General features: G+C 40.4%; 2 protein-coding genes across 9 annotated transcripts in view; one reads left to right on the forward strand and one right to left on the reverse strand.

The window, feature by feature from the left end:
- LOC132911254 (cyclin-dependent kinase 11B-like) overlaps nucleotides 1-13,028 on the reverse strand; it is a 51,632-nt gene extending 38,604 nt beyond the window's left edge. The window contains exons 1-4 of the mRNA XM_060967770.1: nucleotides 12,697-13,028; nucleotides 12,528-12,621; nucleotides 12,134-12,285; nucleotides 11,435-11,648 (exon numbers count right to left, since the gene is read on the reverse strand). Coding sequence (XP_060823753.1) covers nucleotides 11,435-11,648; nucleotides 12,134-12,285; nucleotides 12,528-12,621; nucleotides 12,697-12,701 — 465 coding nt within the window. The 5' untranslated portion in view covers nucleotides 12,702-13,028. The remainder of the gene's footprint in view (nucleotides 1-11,434; nucleotides 11,649-12,133; nucleotides 12,286-12,527; nucleotides 12,622-12,696) is intronic.
- Nucleotides 1-21,126, forward strand: part of LOC132911242 (RING finger protein nhl-1) — a 56,557-nt gene that overhangs the window by 18,654 nt on the left and 16,777 nt on the right. For 7 of the 8 annotated variants that reach the window (XM_060967726.1, XM_060967727.1, XM_060967728.1 and 4 more), the window contains exons 3-6: nucleotides 9,152-9,333; nucleotides 10,207-10,440; nucleotides 14,295-14,644; nucleotides 17,800-18,075. In XM_060967726.1, coding sequence (XP_060823709.1) covers nucleotides 9,154-9,333; nucleotides 10,207-10,440; nucleotides 14,295-14,644; nucleotides 17,800-18,075 — 1,040 coding nt within the window. In that variant the 5' untranslated portion in view covers nucleotides 9,152-9,153. Of the gene's footprint in view, nucleotides 1-5,087; nucleotides 5,621-9,151; nucleotides 9,334-10,206; nucleotides 10,441-14,294; nucleotides 14,645-17,799; nucleotides 18,076-21,126 lie in introns of those variants that run through there. The other variant, XM_060967725.1, reaches the window with a different exon arrangement.

Below are 21,126 nucleotides of genomic sequence, written 5' to 3' on the forward strand. Positions count from 1 at the left end.
AAAATTTCAATGCGGAGCTTGGCTGAAAAAATATTTTCTCCAGAGGAGAATTGGAAATCTATGAGACGCGTCTCTGAGATACATGTATGGACTCTTGCCCTTAGGGTGAAAAAGGTAAACGTCATTATTTGAACGAAATGTCTCATAAAAGGTAGCAATTGTGGAAACGAAATGGCTCGGGCGAAACTTTACAACGCAATTACGAGGCTCGGCTGTGCCATGCGAATATGAACACGCAGTTCGTGACTATCGCTCTGCCGTGTCCTCGAGCATGGTTGTTCGCAATTTTAGACACTCGGGACGTGCCTCTCCGCGCTAATTCTGTGGCCGTAAAAGAAGTTGCACCGTACTTTTTAGCACGTTATCCCTCGTAACGGTATAACTTTAACGGCAGATTAGGCGAACAAAGTGAAGGAGAACGGAATCACGAAACGACTGTTTAAGACGACGTATGAAATTAGAAGAGGCTACTCGAAAGGAATAAAACGTAAGCTGGCAGAACTCTAATCCTCCGAGCGAAAGCTTCGAGTTACGGTCGACCTACCGTCCAGCATTGAAAATTCTGACGCAACTGGTACATCGAAGCAAATGGAAGGAAGCTAGAATTTTATGAAATTTCAAGAAATTCACGTACTATGATCAACTATCGATCGACCTAGAATATATTAATCAGCTACGCTCTTTGATCTTTCACGATTCAATCGCACGCGACCGATCCAATTTTATGCACAGAAATCATCTCAAAACATTTTTCTTTGTTGAAACGACACTGAGATTCAGACAACGAAAGAATTGAATCTTATAAACTAAACAGCCATTCGACAATTTACTGTATGTAAAAACGAAATATTTAACGTTACTAAATTTTCCCGTAACGTAAACGGAAACAATGTTTTTCTTGGTGTTTCACAAATACAGCCGATAATTGATGAAAGTCACGCGCGTAGCAAGCCATTCGTCACGTGTCAACGCGTTATCGACAGAATCATGTAGGAAAGAAAGAGAGACAAAACGAGGATCAGGAAAATTTAGGGTGACTACGAAACAGCGACCGAAACGACAAAGGGAGGGGGAGAAAAAAGTAGCGGGAAAACTAAGGACAGCCGCGAGAATACACTGGGGAAAACACGAACAAAAGGGAGAAGTGAGGACTAAAGCTAGTGGCGAGAGTACTTTCAGTCGGTCGACTGACAGTGGAAAAATTCATATAGATTTATCCTGGCTAGGGACTACATTGGGGCCGAGCATTTGTCAATTAGAAAAGCTAGAAAGGGTAACAAAATACGAGACGTGCAGAGAATTTTTTTTTTCCTCGGCCAAGGGAAATCGATAGGGAGAAGCTGGTTAAAACAGACGGTAGGCGAACAATGGTTCGTCGATGCTGATAAATAGACATAGTTTTGTTACGTTAAATAGACTGGCTGGCGGGTGGTGCGGCCACTGTTTCGATTTCTCGGCGTTTCAATGGCTTTCCACTGCCGACGTTTCGCACGCTGCGAGGAATATTTAACAATCGATAATGGATGTGTGTTATCACGACGACGAAAACGGCCACTGTCTGCCTACATTTGATTCGCCCTCGTTTTGCTGAATTTGCCTGATAATTATATCTTGGCATCGTACGAGGATGGTAACAACGCACCGACCACGCATAATGAGAAAGAAACGCAGTATCAACGGCAATTTATCGACGAGTCCGGTTGAGGGAACGAGTTTGGTACAAACTGAAGCAAACAACCAACAACACGAATCGACGTTTTTTCTTTTTTTATTTTTTTTTTTTTTTTTTTTTTTTTTTTTTTGAATCCGACAGGAAATACGTTACACAGGAATAACACCCGCCAGTCGGATTTGTAAACGTATCGTGATACGATTAAATATAACCGTGACACCGATAAAAGGATACAATGAATTTAATACCGCGATAACCTTTTTATGCTCGATAATACATCTATCATTGCAATGTCGCGCGATAAACGCCGTCATAGACGTTCCATAAATTTTTCACTGGACCAAATGAAATTCCAACCACGTTATGAGCAATTTTCATTTAACGATCGTGTTCATTTGCGAACACAGTGATCGTGGATACGAATTTGTTTCACCGAAACGATCAAACTGACTTATGTTTCTTTCCTTCGGTACTCCATTCTTCTTGCAAGTAACGATTATCCGTTATTTCTAAGGCTATCAGGAATAAAAGTTCGTGATATATTCTTAAAGTAAGAGTTTCACGAAGCGAAACAAGTAGAATCGACCGTTTCATTATACTTGAGTAGCGAATGAAAGAAAGATTGTTTGCAATCGTATATCTCTGTGATAGGATAAATAAAAGGAGATTTGCATGGGATGGAATTCCGTCTGTGAGAGTATTTAAGGTATTTTTAACTCTTCAAAGACGGAAATTGTAAAATAGAAAAGCAATCATAAAATTGAAAAGAAACCTTTCTTACTGTGAAGATAACAGCTGTTCGCGTTTATACAGCGTGTCCAGACCACAATGAATTTAATTAGACAAACTCTCGAAGCATCCTTTTTCTCGTTCGTGCTCTCATTCATCGTAACAAGAGTGCCACCACTAGGTAAGAAAATTCCCAGTTATCGACCTCGTACAATCTCCGACCGAGTTTTGCCGACTTAAAACAGCCACCTGGTAAATTCCCGTGTAGAAAGCTGTCTTGCCGACTAGAGAAAAGCACAGGTCGATAAGAAAAGCAGCATACTGCCGGAGCTATTCTGAGAGCTCTGCCTGAGAATACGCAGCGCTGGAGAATCGAGAGCGTGCCTAACGTGGCTAACTTTAGCATGGATTTTCGTGCCGATGCTAGACGCTAATAGGAGCATAGAATCGCGATCAGCAACCCGTTCTCGCTAATGTCACTATTTCTGGACGACAACTTTTTCTGTTCTAGTCAAAACTTCGTAACAACTATCCTAACGGTAAATTTCGTTCCACTGGGAAACAACGTTATTCAACGAGGATGAAATCGTGCAGATTTTTTAACGTAAATTGTAAGACTATGCCAAAAGATTTTCATCAAAACAGACGTCGGATATTTATGCAAACTCGTGTTATAAATGCACAAAGTTGCTCTTTCTCTGTAGCTTTGGAAAAAGAATTATCAACGTCTTCGACGAATGTTTGATTCTACCCTTAGTTACGCTAGACTGATTAGGTTTAATGATGACAAACGAAAGAGGATCGGTAAAGTTAAGTTATAATAAGAAAAGGAAATGAAAGTTATGACAGCGTTGCAATATCGTTCTGCTACTTGAATCAATTGGGTAGCGGTATTAAAATGGTTTTTCCAGTTGATCGTACAAACGGATGGAAAACGAGAGTCTGTTAGGAAGGCAATTCGGTAAAATTTTCCTGGCGCAACTGTATCCGATCATCTGGATTAGCCTTTAATATTGGCCTCGGTGCTTGGCCTGCAGCCAGATTGAATATAATTGATATCGATTCACGGCTGACGTCGTGCATGCCGTTGCATCGTTTTAACTTTAATCGCAATGAACGGGTTAGCTTATAATTTCTAATCAGCGTTAAACTAGTTTCGTAGCTCTTCGTCTTCTATACTTTAGAAACGAATACGACTGTTTCCAAATCCGCTGGCAACTCTGAAATTCATCATATACATATTACAATTCTTCGATGGTAAACGTCCAAATATTTTCACGAGCCATTAAATATGAAAGGAAAACAGCGTCATTGACAATCACGATGATATAGAAAGTACAATTCAACGAAGTAGATTTCACGAGAATGTTCCAAAAATTGTACAACGTAGAAAATATTAATTCGATTATTTTGACGTGAATTCGTCATCTAAATCTATCTAATCGTGTTAACGCGTTAATAAATAAGTCATAGATCACGAGGCGACGAATATGCGTTTTCACACGCACACATACATACAGACACGAACGCGCGCTCGCGCAGATATATCGAATTCCTTCTAAATCGGGAACGATATAATTAAAGACGCGGAAAAATAACAATAACCAGACTGATGGTCCACTTTCACCGTTGCATATTGATTTTCGATGCGGGGTCGTGACAGGAAATTGAATAGGAATTTCCATCGATCTACAGCGAAACGACAAAATGCATATTAATGCTGGCGTTAAACAGAAGGCTTTATTAAATGGCGCTCGTTACGCCCGTCTCGTCAATCCGCAGCTACAAAACGGACAATTGGAAATTAGAAATCAAATCCGGTATTGTCGCGGGTAATCTAGAGTGAACGACATTCAACAAGGGAATTCTGGTCTACCGTTGACAACGGCTACTATCGGCCAATTTAATAACAACTGATGAACCAAAGTGAAACCGTTCCTTTCCAACGTATAGGAAACGTTCCGTTGCCATCGAAACTTTACTGGGTCGTTAAAATTTCACGTTTCGTTTAATATCAAAATTTTCACGTTGATGTTTCCGACACGAGGATAAAAAGATAGACACTTTGACAAATTACGAATTCAGAGTTTACGTTAAATTTACACCGATGGATTAACACGTACTATACGATCGAAACTTTGTTACGTATATTTAAGATTCTTTGCTTTATTTCAAATCGAGGAGATGAAAAGCAATATCTCTTCTAAAACGACGATTCGAAAGACGCGTTAGATTTACGTCAAGACAATGTAACAGCGACGATATCACCGAAACGCTATATTACATTCTTCAGATCCCACGCTAACTCGAAACACCGAGCTTTTAAGAATAAAGATGAAAAGGCAGATATTTTCTAAACCAACGATTCCAAAAGACACGTTATATTTACATCAAGGTCTCTTTTGTCTCTTCTCGCTCGATCGTTCACGCAACCAAGTATTCTCCCTCTACTCTCTGTCTCGCGATCGAAACCAAATTTTCATCTCTCTCTCTCTCTCTCTCTCGAGTGACCAGTCTCGTTCAGAAGAGAAAAGCTTCTGTAGCACGCGCGAGTCCATCGACGAAACACGCACGCGTGCGTGAATTCTCAAAGTCCTGGTGTGTTTCTTGCGTGGATCTCTCGTCGAAAACATACCGCCGGAAATCGAAGGTCTCCGTCTAAGTATAGCACCCGCTTCGCTAGCGTAAGTCTGGCCACTGACGTCGAAAAGTGTCAGTATACCCTGGACCGACCGATTCCAGCAACGCGCTGATCCCTGTGTGTCTCAGTATCTCGTGAAAAACGGCAGTGCAACTATATAAGTTTCGTTTTACCAAGTTCTCGTCTTTTTAAGGATCACGCGATTCTTCTGCACAGCAGCGAAAACACTGGAAGCGTTCATGAATGGATCGATAAGAACGTCATTGGCAGTGTGTCGCGTGTGAATACAGCATTTTGTGCACGTTTTTAAACTTCCTTCGTTCCAAGGAGAAAAGTCTCCGGCAAAGTTTCTTCCACGAGCAACAAAGTTTCGTCGATAACAGTTCCCCGTTTTTTTTTTCTTCTTCTTCTTCTTCTTCTTTCTTACCACCGTTCTCTTTCTTATCCCTTTATTTTCCCTGCTTTTTTCTTCCTTCTTGTTTTTCGCTCGAAGGAAAGAAACGGACTCGGATTTGTTTTATGCCGACGCTTTGAAGTTCCGTAGAAAGAGGGAGAGAGTTGAACGTATAATTCTCTGGGTACGTATGCAAACTCCACGAATATGAAATAAACCGAATTCTCTGCCCTGCTGGTAGGTGTTCTCTGTCTTTGCTTGTTACAAAGAGATGCTTCCGATGCGATACGAGTTGCTCCGCTAGAACGACGATAATTTTCAGAAAATTTGACGCGTGGTTTTGTTGAATGCAGATTGGAATTCAGGACGACTAACGAGACAGAGCAAATTGAATGTTCCTGAGCGCAAATACTTTTCTAACGTAGGATAGCGCGCTCTCGACGTCTTCCTTACAATTGTTTCGCATCGTCATTGTTATCGCTTCGTCGCACTGCTCGCTAATTTATAGTTTACAACGCTGCTACATTTAATTAGGCATTCGTTTGCTTCGATCGATGAATATTCGCTAGAATTTCCAAGGAATCTCGTACAGTCTCGCATGACAAATATATATATAGTAGAGTTGAAGGAATCGTGAAAATAAATGAATAGAAATATCGCGTTTCACGCGCTGCATGCGCCGCGCCAAACAAACGAGGTATTTAAATATCAAGTAAACGAGAATTTGGATCGTGTGGGCTGTTCAAAATACGCCCACAATATTCGGTGGAAATTTCGAGCAGACAAAGGAGAAAGCTGAATCAGCGACACGATTCGACCGCACTTGGCGCGAAAATATAATAATAACGTGCCACGTGCATCTGTGCGCGTCTTTTGACGCGTCATCAACGGTTAATCGAAAGAACTTACTGGACTTTGCGCTTCTTACATTCTAAAAAAGAATTTTCCTGACCTTCCAAGTATACGCTACACCTCCTTGTTGGCGAGAACTTTTTATCCTCTAACATGCATACGTAAATCCATTCACTCTTTGTCTGGTTCTCGGAACGTTTCTATTTTCCACCGAATTTTCCCGTGAGCAAGAGCAGCTCGGTCCTTGCGCTTTGTTGCCTGCTGAACAAACACGATCGCCAAAAATACCATACACTTTGGATCTCAAGCAACCGAAGAAACAAATTCACGGAAACAACGAGGTCGAACGGAACTCGGTCGAACAGAACTCGGCCGAACGACAAGTCTGACTATGCAGACGACAGATCTACTGAAATAATCTCTTATTCGTGTCGTGGAGAGCAAGAAGATAATCGTGCAAAGGAGACGAACATCGTGACAAGGCTGGTGTCAAAATAAACGGAGATGCACGGAAGCCGGTTAAGTCAGCACCTAGCTTCCGGCTAGGTGTCAGGATTAACGTTCTGCTTGCCACTGGCCCCCGCCATCCAGAAAGTTGCTAATACAATAGCATCTAGCCGCCTGTTGCACCCTAGAATTCGCTTTAAGATCAACAAGTGGTTCGTCTAAGAGTAACAATGCTTTCTAATGTGGCCGCTTGTTTCCAGTGCGGTGACTTCTGCGAGAAGCTGATTGGTCGTTGGCGCGGCCTTCGACGTCGCCTCTACGTATTCCGAATGTTGCGAAAGCCAAAATGAATTTGGCTGCGATCGTCGGCTACGTTCGTGTCTGAGAGAACTACTTTGAAATAATCCCTGATACTTCGTTGTGGCTGTACGCGCGTGTAGCCGGATTTTAAATTTAACCCACCCGCGTTTCATCGATGTCGTTCGGGAGTCGATTGGAAGACGAGCCAGAATCTACCGAGGAAATTATCGCCAGACTTCACAGCCACGATCGCTTCGAAATAAAATTGCATATTATAACGATTCGCGTTATGATCGCTAATTACTTTTCCTCACTTTTACGACCACTGTATCGATAAAATACAGCTCGGATTACTTTTGTCGGAAGATTCAATAATTAAGGCTACTTGAAAAAGTAAAAAGATACAAGCTATAGGTAAGTAGACCGTAGGTATTTATGTACATTACTACTTTCATGAGAGCAGGTGGAAACGTGGAACCTAGGTAGGAGAGTAAACTACTTTATTTTGAATATTCTTTACATTTCTTAATATCGTGTATATTCTGTATATATTGATATCTTGATACCACGTGAATACATGAAAATCCACAGTCTACAATCAAATAAAAAATATTTGATATAATTACAAATGGATAAGTACATGGATACGCACTCGTAATTAAAACTCGATTTTCTAAAACTCGGTTATCGGGAGATAACCATAGAAGAAATCATATACGGAGAACAGCGATAGATGACAACTGTTTGATCTCGACCTTTGAGTGATTCTAAACGAGGATAACGGAGAACGATATTAGAACGTCGCGTCGATAGACGAATGTCACGAATGAGAATAGACGGATATTAATAAGTGGATGATATTGAAAAATCTGTAGGCCACGCTTTATTTTACTTGGCTCGAGACACGATTGCATTGGATCAGCGTTGAAAGCGAATGAAAACGTGGTGGCAATCTAAAGTTTCATACGTTGTACCAATCAAAGTGGAGTACTTTCAATGATTTGGTGGTTACTTTCGAAACTGTGCCGCGATCACTGCCATAAATCGAGCGGTGAATTTTGAACCGGACCGATGAACGAGAATATGAAACGGTCGCTGCCAAGCCACTCGGCTAATTACAAGACCGAGTCGTCGTTCAGGCCAATTTGCAGCGCACGAAGTTCACAGGGACACCCTCTCGGTTTACCCATCTCTCGGGCAACAACTTCTCGTCGATGATACACCGGATCTCGAAATAGAAGAGCAATGACTCCTCGAAAAGAACTTGACATTGTCTTGTTGGCCACCGGTGCGTCGGTGTGTCACGCAGAATTAAGGAAAGCGTGTTCGTTAAAAGAGATTAAAAGAAAGAGGATTAAGGAAATAGAGATAGAGAAAGGGAATTAGGATTTTCCTCGTAATCCGACTATTCGTTGAATCGCGAAAGGAAAACATTCCTTGAAGAATATAACGTTTCTTAGTAAACAGACAGGATAAATAACGACTTGGCACAATAGAAATCTCGAATTGCAACAGACTACGAATTACACGTTCGAACTATTTATTAGTTGTGACGACGATCACTTTGTATTTCAGGGAGTGGCGTAAGGTTTGCGAATGTTTTACCGGAAATTGGTTAAACCGGTGACGCGGGTTGACTAAAAACATTTTCTTTTAATATAACGAGATCTCCCTTATTTCACCGAGTTTCAAACGCTTCGTCGTTTGTATATATTTAACAAATTGGCTACCGGAGTGACGCTTTAAGATTAATTTCAATTTGATTTTACTAATCTGATCAAAAAAATATTTCCTACAAAAGTCGGTTACGTAGCTGGGAATAAATTGCAAAAATGCAAAAATGTCTAGGAAACTTTCTATTCGATAAAAGATCAAGGTAACCTTGATACTTTAAGTTATACGTAATTCTTTTTATTGAAGCTGGCATCGAAACGAATTCAAAGTTTCTCGAATAGCTTCTTAAATTGTTGCTTAGATAATCATCTATTATTAAAACGCAAAATTAAAGAAACAAAATATAATCTTCAATGAGCGTTTTAATAAAATTCCATGCGACAGCTAAACGGGTTTGAATAAAAAGCAGAAGAAATAAGAAGTGTTTTCTCGTATTTTGCAGGCATGGAGCAGTTCGAGCAACTGCTAACGTGCGCGATATGCCTGGACCGGTACAGGAACCCGAAGCTTTTGCCATGCCAGCACAGCTTCTGCATGGAACCGTGCATGGATGGCCTCGTTGACTACGTGCGTCGACAAGTGAAATGTCCAGAATGTCGAGCGGAACATCGTATACCCTACCAGGTGAGCAATCAATTCTCCAAAGATATAACAAACGAAGTTAAAATTACGCGCGGATGTTAAGACCATTAACTTTCGAAACTTTCCTGCCCCTTAAAAAGTTATTACTTCTTTAACCACATTTCCGCGACCGACGTTGTCGACAGTCCGCGGCTTCTATACTTCTCGCGCAAGTTCGCGAGAACAAAAGCAATTATAAGAGGTTACATCTTGGTTTCCTGCTCGTCCTAAACTCGAGGAAGCGAGAGAAAAACGGATATCGATTTCGCGAATTAGAATTCGTTTGCTTCGTTCTCTGAAACGAGCGGTTTGACGTCAGCAGTGAGTCAAAAAAGAAACGCAGAAGTAAGCTGGTCGGGACAAAGCGAGACTATCGTGAAACACAGATGTACACGCGCAAAATTAAATATACCAGCGTACGAGGTTTTTGCTTTAACAATGTATAATGTGTGGTCTCATCTTTATTCAACGAAGCCGCCGCGACGGCGTATCCCTCGCGAAATTGGATAAAGTTTCGCGTTTCATCTAACGCGTCTCGCCAACCATTTGTCTCAGTTTCTTCCCACCCTAAAGGTGGTAACCGACCGTTCGGCGTCAAACGTAACACAATTGTCCTTAATTAAAAGCGCCGATGCGAGCGAACAAGAACGACAAACGGAAATAAATGGAAACAGAAGAGAAAAAGAAAGGCAAAACGAAGGATTCCGGTCTAGAAACAGTTCTCGTATGAAATTCAATTTCAGGTAAAAGCCGTACTCCGAGATCAAAGTTATCCTTCTGTTTGGAATTTCTTTCGTTTCATTTCGAAGGAGAATCATGGTTATTCCATTAAGGGAGACCGCAGCGCGGTTTTAACTTGTCTCGTGTTGTCGCCAGGGTGTACAGGCCTTCCCGACCAACGTGACCCTGCAAAGATTCTTGGAATTGCACATCGAGATCACTGGGGAGCTACCAGACCCGACCAGCGGTCAAACAATGGAACGTTGCGGCGTTTGTTCGGAGAAGAGCTACTGCTCCCTCTGCGTCCACTGTGAGAAAAAGTGCTGCCCTGAATGCAAGGACGCTCACATGGACATCCTCAGGCGTGAAATCACGCGCATCAATTCCCAGGTAAGCCATAAGAGCCACGTGCTCACGTGGAAATCCTTTAAAGAATACGTCGCGCTACCTTACGTCGGACCTTTCGCCGTAAAAAGAATCGCGTCACTTGCCTGTTTACTCCGTGGAAATCTATTTTTGGCCAAGATATTAACCTTACGGAGGACTGACGAGCAGACTGCCTCTACTTGGGTGCAAAAAAGAAAAAAAGATCTCGTCGTAGAAACATCGACTCGCTAAGGCGAGAAAAACGATTTCACGCTCGGACACCATCCATCCCTTTATCTTCGCCCTTCGATTTCTACTAATTTGCTGATTCCGCTTCCCTGGCGATTAAAAACTCCCGGACATCAATAGAGATCGGAATGCAATAATCTGTTTGATGTTGATGAAGATTCAAAATAGATCGTACAGAGTAGATTCGCGATCGATTTCTGTTTCTCTTTCCCTCGCCTTTTGCCATTTTTTCCTTATCTTTGTCCTTCTATCTATTCTTGCCTCCTTTTATCCTTTCCCCTCGTTCTCTTCTTCCTCCTTTCTTAATATTTTATCTCTCCCACTCACCTCGTCCTTCCTTACGTTCCCTACATTCCTCTGTTTCTATCATTTCTTCCCTTCCTGCCTTATTTTCTTCTCTCCCTCTTTTCACATTCGATTCACATTTACACCCGAAATTCAGAAATTCAGGATCACCTCAGCCGATCAAACATCCAATCGGCATACGCGATTCGATTTTACCTAGCCGTTGGAAAAACGTGCCGAGTCATACGTTTTTCACCGCGTGACTTTCAGTCGCTTTTATATCGGTTAACGACGCGGACTGATTTCACCGGCGATTCCCATTTCCACCTGTTTCCGCTCCCATCTCAGCGAATTCGCAAAATTCCACGCGATAAATTGGTGGAAAAAGAGTAGAGCGAGGGGCAACAAATGGAATTTGTAAGTTACAGCAGCTAAGTGAAATCATCATAATTATACGTATTAAATGGACGCGTTAACAACGTACCTGAGCGGGTGGTAACACGTTTTCCACGAATTCGCCGGCAACATTGCCCCGGGGATAATAAATGCAAACGAAGTAAAATTTGCCGCTGTCATCGTTGGCCAGTCCCAGACCTATCGATTCCGTATTCTTCCAAATTAGTTGAGTGAAGTGACGTACAGTTTCCAAATCTTTTATATCGCAAACACCATATTTGAAATAGTTACCCTCTCCGTACCTAAGAACCGATTAAAAATCCACTCGATTACTCGCTACTTCTTTCAAATGTGTATCTAATTGCCATAATGAATGTACGTTAATAGAAATTTAGGAAAATTAATCGTAATTCTCGTGAAATTTTTGACTCGAATATGAAATCTCTATTTAACGTGTATAAACGTTCGTTAAATTATATTTTGGAAAATGATACGAAATTTTAATGGAATTTTTAGTTCAAGTTGTATCTTACATTTAAATTTCATCTATTAACTGGGTCGTCTCTTAAAAAACTCCAGAATCACGGAATTAAAAGTTATACATATTTATGATCTCTGGGAAATATGTATTTCTGCTAAATATCTTATTCAGATTGTTTTCGAATTTGACTAATATAATCATGAGCCTCGTTTTAAAATCTTTTTCTATAAATGTTCAAACATCTTGGCGATACATCGTAAACTGATTGAATTATATAAGTTAAAATAGCAACTTTAAAATACCAACCACATTTCCAGCGGGTCTTTCGGTTTGATCTCATAAGGGAAGTCCCTCCAGAAACTTCGGTATATGTTTTCGCCATAATCAGGATCCGATCTATACTCGAGAACGCCTTTTTTCGCTATTGTGTCCGCCCATTTCTGCGCCCGCTCGTTCAACTTGAAAAGCATTTTCATTTCTTAAGGTAAAATCTCGCTGCAATATCTTAAATTATATTCTTGCCGTCTTAAATTTCAACGTCATGGAAATTGACTAAGGATCGCGATGTTTTCGCGTTAATAAAAATGTACAGCAGCAGTTCTTTGAGAAACGACCGCGTTCAATATTTCATAGAACCTTGTAAACGAGCGCGCCGCGTGAAGAATATTTCCGGATGAAATAAGAGCAGATCCTTGTATACCTTATCATCGATTTCTAATGGAGAGGAACCGTGATTGGCGCGATATTCATTATGCAGCGTCAGGAAATCTGCCACGAAATTCAACGGGAAATTCCTGAAACAGAAAAAAAACCAGGTTACTCCCTGTCCACGAGACACGACGTAACAAGCGCTTCAATCCGTTGCTTACTCCATTTTTAATTTAAACGCTTTCAATAGTCGGAGACATGTTGATTGATGTTTGCAAGCGGATATTTGAAAATATGGCAGGTGTGCTTGAAGGCATATCTTGTAGGTTTCGATACAAAGGATTTTCAGAAAGAATTACACGCCTACATGTTTCAAATCGACGATGACTTAGGTTATACGAGTCATGATGGATGAACAATCGCGAAGCAAATTCTCGCGTTCCTACACATACGTTCGTAAATATCGGAGCGCTTGTCTCGAATTTTAAATACAAGCAACGATATTCGAAACAAGAATAAAAGGATTTCAGTATTTGCAAGATTACGTTTACGAGGTTATTTAAGGTCTCGGATCAGATAACGATTTTTAAAGATATTGATAATAATGTTTGATATTCCAGTAACCTTTCGCGTTTATTTAATTGCCCATAAATGTTTTATCAACCGGAGTGTGCGTTCATGACACGACAAATTACATTATTGTTCGCGTAACAATAGTCGTTTCGACGAGGAACACCGAAATCCTTCCCGACTTCTCCAACAACCCTGTGAAATTGCGGTTCGGCGAGATTATGTCGAGTGAGGTGGTTTTGAAATTTTAGATAGACCCGGAAATATTGAAATGCAGTTGCGTACCAAGCAACTCGATTCGATCGGGATGAATACCGCGAATTCAGGTCAACATAACCGCGTACGTACAAATACGTGCTATGTATGTGCAATGCAAAAATAACCGGCCGGTATATTTACCCGCTCCTAATGTATTCAAAACAAACGCACTCTCCTCTGCGATGCGAATTCAGCGTCTAAGGGAAACGTGAGACAGAACGCACCCCATGTGACGATCAGTGGAAAATCACGACAGTGGGAAATGGAGATGATTTCCATTGGACATCTTCGTCATAGAGTTAGCTTCTAAAAATCACCATATATATAATATATGTATCATAATATAATATTCCAAATATTCCAAATATACGAATATCTCGATATTTCGTGATAGAGAGGCAAGTTTCAAAATATTGCAAAATCGAATCGAAAAGGAATAATTTTTAAAATAAGGTAAACGTATGTGTATAATATCTCAAACGTGTAATAACGCAAATATCATAAATATTTAAATCTATAATGCCACAAATATTTTACCTGTTCGTTACGAGCGCCGATCGTACTCGATACACGCATCCGCACGACCGAGCGTCAACTAAAATCAACAATACGCTACGCAATCGCTGTGACTCGAGATTGTCAATACGCTACGCGACGGTTAAACTTCGTATCGAGAAGGTCACCATTCCAAATATTTCAAACGCTTCACGTACCTAAATCTACAGCATGTCGAATATATAATATTCCAACTAATATAAAGTTCCAATTAATATACATAGTACTCCAAATATCCTAAATAGTCGGATCTATAATATTGGAAATAATATAATATCCCTTAAATAATATAATATAAGTAAAAATATTCGCATCTTAAACACTTTTCGAATATCCAAAAATCGTTTAAGAAGGAAATAATTTCTAGAAATTGAAAGCGCAAGATTTTGTCTTTTTCGGACGATTTCCATCGATTCGATAAAAATTCTGTTTACAGATACGCAGGGGGCTGCACAGGTTGCAGGACGCGCTGGCTTTGGTGGAGAAAAACACATTGGGACTACAAACAAACTGTGCCTCGGTCGCGGAAGAGGTGGACGAGATTTATCGGAGGCTGAGCAAGGCTTTGAAAGACCGTACGGAACATCTGCGTAACGAGGTCGATCGATACCTGGGCACAGAGCTCAGAGGCTTGATTCAGCTCAAAGAGAATCTGGAATTGGAAATCGCGAATATCCAGAGCAACTGCGATTTGGCGGAGGCTCACATCAATGAAAACGTGCCATGGGACGATTCCGAACTCCTCGATACAAAAGAGCTTTTCCTGCGTACGGTGGAATTCATCAGGTTCGTCTCATCGCCTTTAATCTAATTTTCTTTCTTTTCTTTTTTTTTTTTTTTCTCTCCTTTGCCACAAACCTCTCTCGAGACCCATACAATTAGAAAATATCGTGGAATCAGCCACTAGATTCCTTCCTGCTAATATCGATCTTCATATTTTCTTGCGGAAACTTCGATTCCTTTGGTCTACTCCCTAAACCGAAGATATTTCATCTCCCGTATTTCTTAACGAACCACCCTTGAACCAAATGGAAGCCTTTATGGCTTGTATTACGAAAAGGAAATTGCTCGCAATGTCTGTTTAGTTGTAAAAGCTTGCGCCGGATTTATGGAACACGTAATACGCCTCACGGAAATTCAGATTAAAATTCGTTGAATCAAAGAAGCGGAGTTTCCTTTAAGGGTACTCGCAACCAACGGGACTGGAATGTAATATAATTAAGTACAGAGAACTAACGAAACATGAATTTAGTTCGAATCGCGTTTTAATTGTATTTCATCGGTGTACAAGTGACACGAGGGAAGTGATATTAAAGGGAATCGAACGACGGCAGTATTTTGGATTTTACAGGACCTGGAACTTTGGAATTCGTTTCCCATCGTTTATAAGCGTCGTTAGAATCTAAAAACGACCTGCATCCCATGAAAATTCATTGTGGACTCTGCGGAGAATAACGATCCCCTTGAAATATAAAGTACCTTAAATTTGATCCACGGAAAGGCAATCTGCTAGACGCGTATTTCGTTTTTCGTGCTTTATCGAGCGTCAAGTTTATCGTCAAACCAGGCCACGATCCTTTAAATTACGACTACTACGTTTCTCGTTCTCTTCCATCGCGAGAAATTCGCGCTGTATCACTTCTCTCAACATTCAATTAAGAACCAACAAATTTTACGCCGAGCCGTGCGTTTTGTAGATAACCGGTACGTTTGACGCACGATGCCTGCAGCCACGTACACCCGTTCCTCTGCCATAAATTTTCACGAAATAAAACCCATGGTTACATACGTGGTCCGTGAAACATAATTCAGACAATGAAATGATAAATCATTCTTCTTTTTTTATCTGCATTCCCACCTCTTAATTTTTCTTCATTCGATGTTTAATGTGCAGCGCGCGTGTTTGACATTTTCACGCGATATACGGCAATTTTTTAACTCGCCAGCTGCGAGATCGTGAATGGCCAAGTATTTATTAGTTTGCCGGTGGATGTAGCGAGTAGAGGAAGCTAACGTAGAGAATATGAAGTGAAATGCAACGTAGAAAGTAGCTGAACTCTTTGAAGATCCTATACATTAAAAATAACCTTTTAACGTTTCACTACGTAACAAAATTCGTTCCATTTCAAGATATAGGGGAAAATATGAAAATATCGCGAGCGAAAGGATATACGTATTTTAATATAACGTAGTCAAAAGGATCAAGCATTTGCATTCGATTCAAACGTATTGTCGTTTAGCAATGGATGACAAACGTGTAAAGTTTTGTGAAAAAAAAAATAACGGCGCGCCTAATATCTAAAACATGAAATCGATATTTTCGACGTAAATATTTTTCAAGAGAATCCCACAACAACATTCAGTAAAAAAACGCGATCGCGTATGAAGAACGAAAAATGTGACTCAGATATTTCCTTGCGTGATCCTCGTTTTTAACGTGTTCGTTTTTACAAGACAATTTACAAATTACTGTAAACAATGAAATATCACGACGCAGATCACCGATAGAACGCAATGAATCATCCAATTTAATCAACTGGTTTCTTTCAAGAGTATTATTCTCCCAGGAGAATGTTCCTGCATTAGTCAGACACCGCTGTCGAAAAATAATGAAAGTTGCTTTGTAATTTTATGGAAAGTACGTGGCACGTTTGTACGCCTCCTTTTTTTTTCCAAATTGCTTCTCCGATATTCCATGAAACTTTTTCCACGGCGAAACATGGACATGCACCTGAAACAAGATGCACAACAGCTCCAGATAACTTTTACACTCGATCTTCCGCGGCGCATAATGTAAATGGAACCTTTCATCTTCCGAACTTGTCGAAATTCTGCTTACCCTTCCACTTCGTACGCGACACGGCAGCATACTAACCACCTTTTAGTTTCAAACAGTGTTCCCTGTTTTCGCCCGTTGTGGTTATTATTCTCGCGGAGAAAAGATTACCGAATAGGAGGGACGAGAGACGCGCGTAAGAAACTCCGCGAAATATTTAAAAGCTCTCCTTGATACCGTGATAAGTATGAGAAAAAGCTGAACAAGGGCACGAACAAGAGATCAGCTTTTTCATATAAAATGCAAAGGCTGGGAAAGTTCGAGACACTGTCAGAACTTTAACGCTTTTCGTTAATTTTGTTAACTTCTCAGGGAACGAAATAGTTGAACAAATAAGTTTATTTATAGCGAAAAGATGGCGTAAATAATTACTTCTTAACTTAATAATTAATTTAACCGTGTTATAGTCTTCGGATTTCTCCGTTCCAATTTTATTCTTGCCTTTTATAATGTAAGAAGGGAACAAGCATAGAATTGAAAGGAGAAATCGTGCGTGTCGAGGGTAGTTTTCACGTATTTTCCCGGAATATCGGAAATTTATTAAAAACGGAAAATCAGGAAGATCAAAAATACTCGAGAAAGCGCAGTAGAATTAAACTAAATTCGTATTTCATTAATTTTCTAAATTTAACCACGTCGCCACGATAAACCTATTTCGGAAGGAGTCAGATTTATCGTTTTAATTAAAACGTGTCAAGGTACGTAGAAAATATTTCAAAAACGCAAAGGGGTTAAGATAAATTTATGTTTTATCAGTCCTCCAAATTTAATCATATTATCAACTTCCTCGAAACGAATAAGAGATTTGAAAATACAAAAGCCACTCCCTAAAACGTACTACGTCCCTGAGATATAAAAATCCTATTTGTCTTTCCCCAGAAACAAATATTCAACTTCCGGAAGAATTAACTAGCCGTCTAACAAAAATTTGCTTGGCAGCGGATCGGCGCTCATGCCAAGTCGAAAAGAATTCCTGAAAGTTGCCTCGTTAAACGAAACTTTTTACTAAATCCCGGGAACCTGTAGCTGACTCGTAATAATGTAACTCGGCAAGAAAGGCAAAAATTTCGTTACAGCCCGGACTAATTTACGATCCTGGTTGCAGGAACTTCGAGTACGAAGCCGGGGATTACAGTCGGCGAGTGCGTTTCGTGATGGCGCACGATCCGAACCAACTGGTCCTCCATGTAGCCGGTTACGGCGAACTGAATATCAAGCCAGAAACCGGAAGCGGAGGATTGCTGGGTAGCTCGAGCAGTCTAGCACCTCCCGGAGGATCACCGGGTCTCATGAGAAGCAAAAGCGACCACCGTCTGGCTTCGCAATACCGGCAGCAAGAGGAAGAGCGACTGGCGAGAAATCGATACGTGCCCGAATACGAGTAATTATCCCTTCTACTTTTTCCTCCAACGTTTATTTATCGTTCGTTCGTCTTTCCGTGGCAAAAAATTCGACTATCTGCTAACTAATAGGCTAGCCGTAAAACGGTTCACCTTCTTTGCATAATGGCGTTCGATTTTTCTAAATAGAGAACTATACACCGGCGAGAAAAGTGATGCTTTTTTCGCCAGCGTATCTCTTAACCTTATTTTTCTTTTTCCTGTCACGATGCTAGAGCTAGAAAAAAAAACAAAAAAGAAAGAGACCGAGGGAGATAGATAGAATTTGTACGAATATTCTTGGAGATCGAGGAGAAATGTATTGCGCTGGTTATGGTTGCTTCGCGCGTTAGAATGATTCGAGCCTACTGTTTATAAAATAGTTGGCGATACGTTTTGCAACCGAAGTGGTAACGTTTATCTCGTCAAGACAGGAGAAACTTGACTTAGAAGTGCGTGGCAAACGATTTTACAACGATCTTCGAATGTTTCGAAGGGAACAATGCCGCACACTGTGCAGCAAAGAAGTATCTTTGAATGAAGAAATTGTGTCTGCCAGTCCGATGAAAGGACGTATCTCTCCGAGAAAATGACGACGGCAGGAGAAAAAGAGACATTTCATTGGTAACTAGCTGACCGGTAAAAACGTGTTTGACCGTGGACGCAGATTACTTTGGAGTATTGCCAAACGGCATCCGTGGTGGGCATACATTTTTCAGGATGTCCCACATATCTATTCTAGCAAATGTTATAAATACACGAGGCTCCACTGGCTGTATCTTTTTCCTGGCGTGGGCCGGGCAACAACTTCCTCGAGGCCGAAATAGGCATGGTCGAGTTTAATTACCGGCCGTTTCGTGTAATACGCACACCGGCCGGTCTAATAACCCACCTAGTCAAGATGTAAATAAAAAGCCCTCTTGATATATAGAAATTCGCGAAGGTGAGTAGGAGACTTTTATGAGTACATTATTTGTGTTATACGCAACATTTTGAAATTTTGTTAGCACCGCGACGGTATCCGACTGTTGGTATCACGTCGGTGAAGTTGGAAATAAATTTGAAAATGTATATAGAAGTTACAAGATATTTAGCGCAAGAATATAATTCGCCAACATGAGAAAAATATTTTCAAAATCCAATTATCCATCGTAGTGATAAACCTCGATATTCAGCGGGACCATCTCTGACTAATTTTTTTATAAACAGACATTTGCAGTGAATATCTTGTAACTTTCACACGTATTCAAATCGGTTTCAAACTTTGCCAATATAATCACGACAGTCGTGTGTGACTAGAGTCAGTGACAATTAAATATCAAAATGTTTTATATAACGTGTAGTATATGTACGTAAAAGTTTTCTATGCTAAATATTCGAATAACAATTAATTAACGGAAACGCGCAACCTACGAACGCTATAGCGTACCGTGTCCTCGATACGGCTGCAAGAAACTGCAATTAACGACGTTCTCGTTGCATGTCTATTGTCGCTAATTCGGTAGTTTTCTGACTGATAATCGAGGGTAGTTATATGAAGCTGTAGCATGCAAATTCGTCAGCCTGGTTCGTGCACCGAAATTTATTACAACCACTAGTCGGGATTTATTTGTTTTACCAGCTAGCTCGGAAAACGACTGAATTTTACTCGCGTTCCAAGGGACTTTACGCAGTCTACAAGCATCGACGATTTAAAGTTGCAATTTCAATACAGAAACTTGAATAACAGTAGTTGAATATTTGATATTCGATGTTGTATTTCACAGTAGCGTGAGAGTAAGTGGAAATTACTTTTATCGGTTGTCAACGTTCCCGTCAAGGCAAAATTGTACGAACGTTTCGAGAAAACGCGTTTCCAACTGACAATCGACATATCAATTGCTCGAAAGTTTATCTGCTTCGCTCGCGAAACAAAAGTATTTCATATTAGGGTCCCCTTACACGATAATTTACCAACTAATGATACGATGAATTGACAAAAGTTACGAGTTATTGGTCATAAACTGTTCTTTTATAATTTTAGAATTTCACATCGAACAGAATAACGAATGGTAATTTGTGAAATTGTAAAAACAATTTTATCATCGTGTACTGTATAACTTCATTTGTTTTATCACCAGGCTCGTTATTTGTAACTTGTGATTTGTAATTTGTGAAACTCTATTAATAACATCAATTCGATTACGCGAGAGAGCTGCGAAACGAACGAATCTATTTAAATAAACGTTGAATAAAATTTGCTAAAGTCGAATTTCAAGTTCGATATTGTTTAATTTCCCGTCCAAAAGCCTTCATAAATAGAAATTAATATCTCGCGTTTCGAACGTGCAAGAGATTACGCCACATGAACAAGGCACAGCACATTTGAACGAGATCAATTATCAACACCGTACACGATCGTTCTCCTTGCTGATCTTCTCTCATTATACGAAGCCATCCCTGTGTCTGCGAAGCGATAATTAAGCAACACTCGGATAAACCCGATGAATCTATTACTGTGCACTGCCTTGAAAAGCAGATAACCCAGTTTCAGAAAATCGCGAGCAAGGAAATGTAGCGTTTTCATCCGTGCCTCGAATTCCATTCGACGAAATTAATCGTTAAAAGTGAATATCGTTGTCCCTGCAACTAGTGAAACGAAAGATGAATTATATCGGAAAGAGGAACGGAATCGCGTTAAATTTTAATCTCATCCTCCTGTTTTTACGTCCTTGTACTTCTTTTTTTTCGCCGCTTCGATTTCGATGGGATCGTTAAAGCGTGCACTTACAAAATTGCTACTCGTTACTTGCGCGATGTATCTGCGACACGTGTCACCCGAAATTGCTAGGACAGACGATAGCTGATCACAATGCAGAGACGCTTTATTGTCAGATGAACTTACTTCGATTAGAGTGGACGTTCCAGGGGAATTGTTAGTGACAGGCCGAATAGTATTGGGATATCTTCATCTTCTTCCATCGTCTTGTCCCTAATTCGTGGAATTCATTTCAAACATTGGAAATCAAAGTTTGAATATCGTCCATGTAGAATCTTTCAAATTTAATATTCGA

The sequence above is a fragment of the Bombus pascuorum genome, chromosome 10 (assembly GCF_905332965.1).
Source record: "Bombus pascuorum chromosome 10, iyBomPasc1.1, whole genome shotgun sequence".
Lineage (NCBI taxonomy): Eukaryota > Metazoa > Arthropoda > Insecta > Hymenoptera > Apidae > Bombus > Bombus pascuorum.